This window comes from Cheilinus undulatus, linkage group 18 (assembly GCF_018320785.1).
Source record: "Cheilinus undulatus linkage group 18, ASM1832078v1, whole genome shotgun sequence".
Lineage (NCBI taxonomy): Eukaryota > Metazoa > Chordata > Actinopteri > Labriformes > Labridae > Cheilinus > Cheilinus undulatus.
Window position 1 is genome coordinate 12,842,188 of NC_054882.1, and position 12,372 is coordinate 12,854,559.

The 12,372-nt window shown below is 39.0% G+C and overlaps 1 protein-coding gene across 2 annotated transcripts in view; it reads right to left on the reverse strand.

Annotated features, from left to right (window-relative positions):
- mta1 (metastasis associated 1) overlaps positions 1-12,372 on the reverse strand; it is an 84,517-nt gene that overhangs the window by 46,237 nt on the left and 25,908 nt on the right. For both annotated transcript variants that reach the window (XM_041813464.1, XM_041813463.1), the window contains exons 2-3: positions 9,784-9,851; positions 2,562-2,655 (exon numbers count right to left, since the gene is read on the reverse strand). In XM_041813464.1, the coding sequence (XP_041669398.1) occupies positions 2,562-2,655; positions 9,784-9,851 (162 nt within the window). The remainder of the gene's footprint in view (positions 1-2,561; positions 2,656-9,783; positions 9,852-12,372) is intronic.

Sequence of the window (12,372 nt, forward strand, 5' to 3'; positions counted from 1 at the left end):
AAGTGATGAATGTGCTATGTGGCTTAGCATTTTCTTGCTGAAATAGTTAAGGCCTTCCCTGAAAGAGACGTTGTCTGAATGGGAGCTATTTGTTGCTCTAAAACCTTGATCTATTTTTCAGCATTAATGGGCCTTTTCAGATGTGTAAGCTGCCCACAAAGCTCCAAAAGCTCCAAAGTTTAAAACATCATTTGGACAGTCCAGCTTCTCTTTTAAGGGTTCAAGACTGTGGAACTCCCTTCCTTCTGATCTAAAACAACAGTCTGACACTAATATGTTCAGCAGAGCTCTAAAACGGTGGCTGAAGTCAAGCCAGAGCTGCTCACATGATGTTTAATGTTTGATATTATTTAAAATGTGTGTTCTTTGCAAATGTAGACTTTCATGTAGATCTCTCTTTTTTAACTTTCTATTATGGACTAACCCCGTCCTTAAAAGCCTCCTATGGACAGGTGTTGAAAATTAGCTCTAGTGCTATAACACTTAAAACAATGCATCAGGTGTTTTCCAATGTAATTGTTATGTCCATATTAAGTAAATAAATAAATAAACACCATAGGCACTAATGCAACCCCATACCATCAGAGATGCAGGCTTTAGAACTGAGCCAGGATAACAAGCTGGATGGTCCTTCTCCCCTTCAGTCCACAGGAGACAGAGATTGTGGTTTCTAAAATGATTTCATACTAAATCCAACCACAGAACAGTTTTCCATGTCTCCTCGGTCCATTTTAAATGATCTTTTGTCCAGAGAAGACGGCAGTGTTTCTGGATCCTATTCACATATGGCTTGTTCTATCATGATCCAGCTTTAACTGTCATTTGTAAATGGCACAGCTAACTGAGTTGACAGACATGATTTCTGGAAGTGTTCCTAGCCCATGCAATGATTTCTAGTACAGAATCATACCTGTTTATTATGCAGTGGCCCCTGAGGGGCCCTTCAGCCTTGTGCCTTGCTTGCAGAGATTTCTCCAGATTCTTTGAATCTTTCAAGAGGATCTGGCTGCAGATCTCTATGTTGGGATGTTTTGGGCTCATCTGACCTTGACTAACCTGCTCAGTGTCAGCGGTCATGGTAAGTGGCTATTTTCACAATAGCAGATTTTTTAAAAATAAAAATCAAACATTTATTGGGGGAGGGTGTAAATTTTAATCTGACACACCACAAACTAAGGGAAACCCCAAGAGGGTTACGCACCTGAACTCTAAAGGTAAGGGTTAGGGGAAGGAGGCGGGGAGGGAGATAAAATAAAAAATAAGACCACAAACTATGGAAAAAACAAACAAGGGTTAGTACGTCACTTCTAACCCCATGGTAGACGCAGTTTTTAACAGATTGGTGATCCTCTGCCCATCTAACTTCTGAGAGACTCTAACTCTCTAAAATGTTCCTTTGATACACAGTTATATTACAGACCTGTTGACAATCAACCTAATTAGTGTAAAAAATGCTCCTCCAGCTGTTTTTTGTTACTAGTACCACTTACTTTTCCAGCCTCTTGTTGCCCTGTCCCTACTTTTTTGAGATGTGTTGGTGCCATTAAATTGAAAATGAGCTAATATTTTTCATTCATGGTAAAATCTCTCAGTTTCAACATCTGATATGTTGTATCTGTTCTACTGTGAAAAAAATATGGGTTTATGAGATTTGACAATCACTGACTTCTGTTTTGTTTACATCTTACACAGTGCCCCAACTTTTTCGGAATCGGGGTTGTAAAAACTAAACTAAAGATTCATGTTAGTTGCTAAACAAATATCTTGAATAGAGGCAGTATAGGTAAGTTCTGAAGTAAATATCCCACTTCATAATGAATCATGCGTCCTTGTGCCTCCTGAGCTCTTCAGATCAGGCTCTGCAGCAGTGCCCTGAGGGCGTTTGTTTCCAGCTGACCGCTGTGGAGATGACCCTGTCTTTCAGAACAGAAGGCCTTTAAGACCCACTCTTATTTTTACCTGTGAATACTCACTCTCTCCCTTTCATCACTCTCTTTTGAACTATTTCTTCCTGTCTTGTTTTCTTTCTTTCAGTCTGTCTTTCTTTGCATCCTCCTTTCTCCTCCATGCTCACTGCTCTTCATAATTGTACCTTTTTTCTCATCCACAAAAATCACTAGTAGGTCACACCTTGATTCAGGAGGAGCCCATTGAAAAGTCTCCCAGCTGTTTCAGATACTGCAGAATCAGCTCTAGAGAAAAGCACCACATGCACGTACACGCTGCACGCCCACGCCTTAACAGGAAGAGGCACATATGCAAAGACACAAACACAGACACAGGTGTCGTCATTTTGATACGCCCAACAGATCGAACGCTGTCTGAAAACCCGGCCTATCAGAGGAGGGGCTGCAGTCTGGACTCTTTCCCTCAGCTCGGCAACAGACGCACAAACTGAATTTAATTTGGTATTCTGTTTTCAAGTTCTGGGAAATCTTCTTTGATTGGATTTGAAGCACCAGAACTTTGCAGTGGAGAATCAGTGTAGAGGGTTTCACCAAAAACACCGTAATAATCTGGTTTCTGTTTTTCTCTCAGCTGGGTTATGATTGGTCACTCACTTGCATGTTTGTCTGCCAGGGCGATGAGTGTGCTGGAGATGTCCCTGCGCCGGTAAAAGCACACCACTTTGGCCTCCACGTTCCCATTGGCTGTCTGCAAACCAGAGACAATCGGCGTTACCACGGCAACAAGTGGTGCCACACACAGAGCACCTACACACACACGCACACAGATGAAAAAAAGCCCATAGATGATAGTTCTTAACTAGGGCTGCAAACACGCTGTGAGACTACAGCAATTCTCCTAAAATCACAATAAGTGCTGCAGCTAGAACAGCGCTCTGGTTTGGTGCTGCACCGTTTCTCTTTTTACACTAAAACTACACCAGTTTGATGATTATTATGCTGCTTTTAATTAAGAGCTGCATAATAATGTTTTATCCAACCTACCTGACCAAAATAAATAAATAAATAAATAAATACTACCTGAGGTCTTAAAAGCAACGAGTCTCATTTAAAACATTGATTTCCCCTCCACAAACAAAGGAAAAATTGAATAATAGACCTTAAACTGCAGTATTGATAAACCTTGTTTCTCCGAAGTGATACACATCATTGACAATCTCATTTCTATCTTATTACAGGCCAGCATATTCCATTAGGAACTCTCTCATGATCCGCACTGGTGAGATGTGAGAGGGAGGAAAAACATAAAACACATTCATGGGGAAGTATTTCTTTACTCTGCAGAAAACCTAGCTCTGCAGATGTTTGAGTTTTACAGTCCAGGAATAATAACATCCAATTTGCATGCAGTAAAAATGAAAACATCATTTCCTAACTTATCAATTTTAAATTGAACACTGAAGCCGTGTCCTTTCCTTGACAAATTCAGGTGTTTTTTTGTGTGAGGAAGTAAGGGAAGACATGAACCGAACAGGATCAGGAGCGAACCTGTGACCTGTGTGACTGCAGCCTCTGTGCACGCAGTGTCTGCTCTAAAAACTGAGCTGAACCAGCTGCCATTTAAGGATCTCTTTAATAAAACTCAAAAGATTTTCCATTTCTCAGAAGGAAATCTGCAGATAAAGATGTGTTGACTTAACTGGATAGTGTCATTTATATGAATGTTGTAGGTTTATGTTTTTAAGTCACGGTTCTGTGCAGTAACGAAGGAAAACAAAACAGAATTTTTTTTCCTAATTTGAAACTTAGAAACTGTCCTTATACACACAGTCTTAATTGCATTATGTACAGTTCAGGCTCTCAGGTATACTTAGCTTTTTTTCTTTCATTTAAAAATAAATAAATAGGCTAAATAGGCCCAGCCAACCCTGAACACATTATAACATAACCATTGGATAGCTTGTTAAGTGTGCTAATTAACGTCCATCCTACTGATTTCAACACAGACTTCAGCATTGGATTACTGGTCAGTCTGGAGTCTGAGGGTAATGTTATCAATGCTATGATTCAGCCTCAGACATGATGGAGACCCCCTCTCCCCCTCCACGAGGCCACCAGTCCAAGGTACAGCATATAGGTTTCATTTGATTCTCAAACCAGAGCACCAGTGTTTTAATAAAGAGACACTAAATCTTGGGAAGTTCATTAAGGGCGGCAGATTAGAATTTCTCTGCTTTGGTTCAGTTAACTTTAACGGGTGTCAAAACCCTGTTTTCTTAACAGCTTATATGGTTGTAGATCGGCTGCTTTAAAAATAATTTCTATCGATTTTGTCATCTCAGAAGTTGTCAGAAAGAGGCTGTTAAACCTTCAAACTGAGCTTTGCTGTTTACGTCCAATTCTCAGTGACATTCATGCTGGTGTGGTGCCACTGTTGTATTTCACTGGGGAACAAAGCGTTCCCAAACGGGACACTTTTGGGGGAATATTTAGACTGTTGCTGTAGTTTGCTGTGGTTGTGGTGTGGGCTGCACTCTCGTTTTCCCATCCCTGTGTGAGCTATTCACCTCTGTACCGTACCAAAAGGCCTGTACCGAACCAGTGCCGTACGAATACGTAAAAGTACTTTTTCTTAAGTAAATCATGGGGAAAAATGAACTTTTACATGATACTCTAACTATTTTTGAAGATTCCTAGACATGTCAGTAAAATCTAAAGCTGGTAAGATGATGCACTCTAACTGCAAAAGGACATGTTTGATCCTTTATGTGCATCTTTAAGAACACATCATCATAACTTGATTTCCTCAGTGATGATTAAATGAACTTGTGTCTGTTTTAAGTTATTTTGTCCTTAAACTGTGAGTCTGTATTGCTTTTGATGTGATGTTTTTATCTGTGGGATGCAGAATATTCACATTTACCTTTTCAAGGTTCCTCAAGGTACCTTGAACCTTGAAACTGATGCTATTCTTTAAGGTGGATAAAAGGTAGAAGAGTAATGTTTCTCTTTATAGTTTCACTAAGAAGATTCATAAATATTATATAGACAAATAAGTCAAAACTCTGTGCCTTACTTTATCCAGAGCCCAACTAGAGCAGAAAAGAGGAGGATGAAGAGGAGCTGATGAAGACAGGAAGATGTCAGGAGTTATGAGTATGAAACAAATACAAGGTAAAGGACATGTTTGTTTGATCATCACGGTGTTGTCCCAGCATGTGGCTGTCCAGCAGTAAAGACAATAAATATTTCTAAGAGTTTGTTTCAAGTAATACTGAGGAAGAAAAAACTTTTCCAGAAGACCAAGTCAGGTCAGATTTTAGCAGAAACACCTAATTTTTCCTGGTTCTGACTTTTCATTTCTTTCTCTTGCATTCACTTATTACTTAATACACATGTATTTTGAGTTTTGAAGCAATGATCAGACTAAAAAGATCTTATAGCTTTGATTACATTTTATTTTTCGTTTACACTTTCTGTAACAAAAGAGAAACCAGAACAATAATCAGTGCTCCAATCAACCTTGAAAGAAAAGCAGATGGCAGAAATGGAGATTTGAAACTATTCAGCTTTATGACTTTCACTTCAGAATATATCACAATAATTACATCAAGCCACAGGCATCAGTTTTTTACAGAGCCCATAAAAAGTATTCACCCACTTGGATTTTATTGATTTAATAAATCAATTTTGGTCAATTTAATTCAGCCTTATTGACACAAAGAATACAAAAACATAATGTAAAAGAAGTGACTGCATAAATATTAACCCCCTTTAAAGTGGCTGAGCTAATTCAACAGACATTTAGCAACAACTGTTGCTAAAAGTTGTTTGATCTGATAAGATCAAAATGGTGCTTATAAGCCATCAGACAAGACGCCATGTTTCGCCACAAACACACCATCCCCACTGTGAAGCAGTGGACTTAAGGGGGGTGAAAATTTAATGCAGTCACTTATTTTACATTACAGATTTTTATCTAATTGACATTACATTGTAGAAATCTGTTTTAACTTTGACATGAAAAAAGGGTGTTGTATTATTGTCAAAAAGCCATTTTATATTGACCATGATTAATTTATAAAATCAATAGGCACTGTATATTCCTTATTTGCACTTTTTTGAAAACAGTTACTGTGTAATTTCTTGACTTTTCTGTGTTTTAGTACTTGTATCAGCTTTGGACTGTTCCTACTCCGTTTATCTCAGCCCCCATGTAGAAGAAACCCTGGGATCCCTGAGGAGCAGTGAGACTGACAGTGACAGGCAGAATAGAGGGCTCACTCTGCTCTCTGTGTCAGTCACATTAAACAGCCTCCATATTATCCAGCATGGGCCTGGGACAGGGGACAGACAGCGGGCACCTGTAACCAGTCTACAGAGACTAGTCTTTTCTCTGCTTCTTTCACTGAACAGTGTGAAGGATGTTAGACTGAGATGTACCTGATATCATGCACTGCAACACTGAGGTCAGAATGATGACAAATTAGCGCCTGTTGGAGCTGATTTCAGTCTAATAAAGACGGATATTTTTATATAGCCTGTATGCCAAATCTTTTCTACTAAATAGTATTATTTTTTTAAAATACATACATCAGGATTACTATATAGCTACATGTTATATGGGTGGGTGGCTGTCTGCCTGGTTGGACTGACAGAATTTTGTTCCTTAGGCATATCCTAATGTCATAAATGATCACACCAGTGTCTCAAATATAGAAATTTAACTTTGGCTTATTTTTATTAGACCAGAAGCTCAAGGTGCAGCTAACATGTATAATTCTTCAGTCAATCCTGTTATTTTCTTTAACAGTTTGTTGATAAATTGGTCCACAAAATACTCAAAGAAATACCTCTACCTCATTTGAGAGTTGGATCAGGGAAATATTTTCTATTTTTGTTTGATTAAGTTACTTGAATGATGAAATCATTCCAAAACCTTCTGTGTATTTTATTCCTGTCCATGGAGAAATCATTCATATGAATCTTTGTTTAGATCTTGTCTGAACTAAGTTTTTAATCTTTGGAACATTTCAGTTAATCCATGGCTCTTCTTAGTTTAATATTTGTTTTATTGTAACATTTATGTTCCTAATATTTAAAGGCCTGTGTCCATTTATGCTGTTTAGCGTGGCAGGACCCATTTTTAAAAAAACAAAAACAGATGCAGTTCTGAGTTTTTAGCATCATAATAAAAAACACCCTCAGTGCTCACAGCACTTCGAGCTGAATAATTTGAAACTTTTGGAACCTTACTGCCAATGTCAGCGCTCCTCACTGATCAATATTTATCCAGAAGCTGATATCTCTGTCAACAACAACGGTGGTAGAGAATCTAATCCGAGGAGGTGGACTGTAACTCGCTTACACACGAGGAAAACCTGGGTACACAATGTGTTTAGTTTATATAATCCATCATTTATGTGAATCAATGTACCAGCTTGAATATTAAAGAAATCCAGGAGTGTTAGAGGGCTGTATGTGACTGAAATGACTCAAAATAAACCACTAAGTCAGTAAAGGAGCAGTTATGTTCTCTGAGAGAGCGCTTCTTGTAAACAAAGCCATGCATTAGGATTGGGCAGTATCTATTTTTAATACCATCATACCCTCAATGAATTTTATGGGGTATATGCACGTACAGGAAACATAAATCTCAGCAACACTGTAGTTTAGAGAACAACTTTCGTAGCCTTCATCAGGGTCATCCTCATATGCACGCATAAGCACAGCAATGAGCGCTCGCATCCACTGGTGTTTCATTAGATCCTTTCTCAAAATGCTTCTGGTCTAATATTAAGATCATTCCTAAGGCATGGTTTACAGGAGTGGTGAAAGTGATTTATAGTTGAAGAATTATTCTTAGACTTAATAAATAAACTGAGCTACATCACCACAGAGGAGAAACAGTTCTTCTCTTTTTCCTCTCCTTCTATGGCACATGCATGTGCTCTTCTTCTCTCCCCTCCTCTCTGATTTAATATGAGCAACAATAATCAACTATTATCATATAGATCCTAAGAATGTGAAGTAATGATCCATGTGCTTTTAAACAGATGAAGACAGGTGTCTACACAGTTTTAAGAACAAAATGTTTTTAAGACCTGAACTGAGAGAAATTCATACCAATATTTGCAGGAAAAATGGTCAAAAGTGAAAGGTGAGTGGGATTTCTGAGTTCACAGGACTAAGCTGAATGTTCTGGTTCAATGCACTTCTAATGAAATGTCAATGTGTAGAGGACAAAGAAATGGTTTTAGTCATAAACACCCCAATTTAATGAATCCTGGTAAATTTAATGCCTTGATTTTATTGATATAAAATATTTACCATAACATTTAAACAAGCATATACTCTAAAAGGAAAGATTAATATCAAATAAATGCAGCTAGAAACCAAAGACTGGATGAAGGCATGTCTTAGCTAAAGTGCCTTTTATATTTAAGACTAAGTTAAAATACGGCACCTTCAGACTTTTTCTGGCCTCAAACTTCAAAAGTCCAGTTTAAAACTTTTTAAGGATCTGAAGGAACCCTGTCTATTGTTATTTATTTCATGGTCCTGTGAAGTGAAACCAGCCCCAGTTTCACTTCACAGGAAGCTGAAAAAAAAAAACCCACATCAGAATACTTCAGTGACCAAAATGATCCCCAAACACCGACGAACTTTATTGACATTTCACATAAAAAGGACAAAAGATAAGGTTAAACATTTTGAAAAACCTTCTAAGGAGAAGAGTTTTAAACTTATGTTGTCTTGGATCACATTACAGCCACTGGTGCACATTTAACAGTTTGACTAGAGAAGACTATACCACGGTGTCTGCCTTGCCATTATGCAGAGGATATACGCACCAGTTCATATATGCGTGCATTTTGTCATTTGCCAAATAAGCCCGATATCATTAACAGTAGCACCTTAATCACTTTTAAAGCATTTTTACGCACAGGCAGTGGCGCTGCAGGTGGAAATAAATATATACTGTCAATGCATTTATTGTAAAAGTGCAGTCATTACACAGCACCATCTATATGACTGTAATTAAAGGAATACCATGGCTATTTTTTAAAACCCTGGGTTAAGCTAGTATTGTTTACCACCCACTCCTACCATGCATGATGTTGTATTATGATGTGATGCTGTATGTAAAAGACTGAACCGTGTTCAAGCCCACTTAAGGCAGGAGCAATGAAGGTATACCCAGCAGTGGACTGTGGAGTAAGGCTGAGTAAGTAATCAAATCTTGAATCGCTACATGGCCGCTATATGCAATTCTTAAATTGCCTGAAATGTGTCAAATACCTGTCAAACATGTTTTTTGAAGTTGAGATGTTATGCAAACATTCAAGTGTCAATTTTTCAAAGCTTGCAAAAATGCAATCATTGAAACCCACTGTGGAGGAAGGAAATTCCTGCTTCAGAAGGGTACAGGGTAACTGAACTTGTGTTTGCCCTAAAACGAATGAAATGGTCTCCATTAAGGGAAGCAGATGTTAACTTTCATGATCTAGCATCAGCAAAGGCCCGTGAGAAGGGCTCTGAAACCAAGTTAGGGCCATGACAGAGCAAAAACACTGTTAATGGACAGATCTGGTGTCAATAAAATTTGTTTTCCTACTCAGCCAATAAAAACTGGTCCTATAATAAATCATCCAGGGTGTTCACCATAAATAAGCCTTTAAACTTTATCTTTAGGGAGCCTTTTTCCAGAAAATGTGCAGAAAGTAAAGATTTAACCAAAGGGACCATATTAATCTTTAGAATTCTTTATGGACTGCTGTGAAGAACACCAGGGAGGTATGTGGTGTGATGTAAAAGCTTCCAGATCTGAGATGCATTCATAGAGATTCCTTCAAGCTCACATTGATTCTCTCACCTTGTTCAACTCCTCTATCCTCCTGATCAGCAGTGGGTTACTGGACGAGTTCTCGAAATAAACATAATCTGTGAGAGAGAGAAAGGAGAAGAGAAATGTCAGTCTGTGAGTATTTAATTCCTCCAGATTTTCAGGGTCCCGTATGATAATTACAGCTTAATTAGTCTACAAGGAAGTGGAAATTATATAAACCAAACACTGGTTATGTTACAGGCACAGAAGATTGAGTTGTAGTTGGGAGGTCTGACTGGATGAGACACATACAGGCCCACCAACCCTCCCATTGAGACTGCAGCCCAGTCTTTCTTTGTTTCATTGCTCCGTTCAGCCCCCTCTGTGTGCGTCGTTGTTGTTGTTTGCATGCATCGAGCATCTGTGTGGGTTTGTAAGAGAAGCTCTACCACGCATGTGTGACCTTACTATCCATTCAAATGTGTGCGTGTGCATGTGGCTCCTGGCATGGCTCCAGGCCCAGTGGAGGTTTAGCTCTCACCAGGATGTCCCCGCAGGCCCTAGTCTTGGTAGGGTGCCTGGTCTTAGCCCTGCATGTGTCTTGGCTGAGTGCTGTCAGATTATACCCCACACTTGGACGACTGCCTGGAGCTGGAGCTATCCTCCCATCACCCTGAACCTCCCGACTCCCATCCCCCTACCCAATCTCCCCCCCGGGCCCCCCCGTCTTCTTGACCGAACAGGCCAGAGATCGGCTGAAATTCCACCAGCATAACCACCATACAGCCTTATTTCCTGTTCCTTCTTTCTAACTGGGTTAGGCTGATCGTTCTCAAACAAATCCAGGTCTACAGTATGCTGTACTCCAGAGTCCGCCATGGAAAAATAAACCTGTAAACACTGGTAAGAACCAGACCAGCTCCAGAATACAGACCATAACCAACTCATATAGACCACTATAATGCTCAGTCGTCTATATGGATTTTAAGGTTAAAGACTGGATTACTTTTTAACCTGGAGTAGAAGTCTAATTTGATCATAATCTCTAGAAATAAACACGTTTCATCATTATCTGTCGCTACCTGATTGACTGACTAATGTTTGACCTTTGTTCTTGAATGTCTTTAAAAAAATCTATTATTCAGACGTGCCCAAGAGGATTTCTCCAAAGGGTACCGGCCTGTCTATGGTGCATCAGTATTTCAGAGCTAGGCTGTGTGTTATTTTTTTAAATTTATACCGTGCCTGGGCATGTCTGAGCCTGAAGTCCAGTACGTTTGACCAGTGTGAGTATGCTCTTCCATGCTTTGGCGCGGCATGTTTCCATGGCCCTTGCATAGCAGGAAGAGTTGGGCCAAAACACGGCACAAATGCAAATGAAGGAGCACAAGCGTGGTAATGTGACGTAACATGACGTGGACCTGACATATGTGCGAGAGGTTTTGGTAAAGAGAGATCACTTTGGAAAATACTGGTTTGTAATATTTACAAATCAAAAGCATTGTTTACAACATGAGAGGTCCACCTGTTTGGTCGAGGAGCAGCGCTAAAAGGCATCTGAAATGAATCAGAGAGACGGCCCAGGTTATACAGACATACAGAAGAATGGCTGTGGGATTCATAAAAGTTCAAACAAGATTCAGCAGTAGAAGGGGTTGGTCCATGAGCTCCCACTGTTCTATGCTCTCTCACACCCCAAATATCAGCCCACTTCCTAATCAATAGACCCTATCTAGACTGACGTCACCGTAGTAGGTGGAGGAGAAACAAACTAAGACAGGAGTCAACACAAACAGCCAACAGAGGCTAATAAACTATATAAGAGCCATAAAATTTGCTGTGCTGTTTATATTATGTTGACGTGTTTCGGCATTCTTTACCTGTAAACGTGCTGCCTTTTCATTTAACTATTACTCTTATTTCAAATATTTTGCCAACTTAAATGTCGTTACATTGGGCATTGTGCAGGAGTTTGATGCTTTTAATAAATGCTAAGCTGCTTTAGTACAATAATAGAGATGAGGGGAAAGTATAGAGGGAATGTAAAAACAGCTTTGAAGAGTTTTCTATACAACAGATCAGAACTTTAATGAGTTTGTGCATCTTTTTTATGGTTTAAAAAATAAAGGAGGTAGTGTAGAACATTGAAAACAAAGATAAATTATTTATTCTGCTTTCTCTCTGGTTTATTTCAGGTTACATTAAAAAAAACCAACTTTTCTTTAGCTACTTCTTTTTCACTTTAATGCCCAAACACAAGGGTGCACCACTGCTATGCTTATACAGCTGATCTGTACAAGAATTAGAGCCCGACCGATATAGGATTTTTGGGGCTGATGCCGATACCGATATTGGGGGCTAAAAAAAACCCAATATCCAATATATTGGCCGATAACCGATATTTTGGCCAATATATGAAATAAGAACACTAATATACACAGGATATATATTGCACATGAACACAAATGTGGACATGTGAATAACCAGTTGCATTTAAAAAATAAAGTTGTTCTCTAAAGATCTACTATTAGTGAAACTTTCTGTCTCCACACTGGTAGAATATGTCACAGGAAAGATAAACACCGTATGAATGCTTTTCTGGTTTGTGCTTTTCAAAGTAAAAGCCCGGTTTAGCAT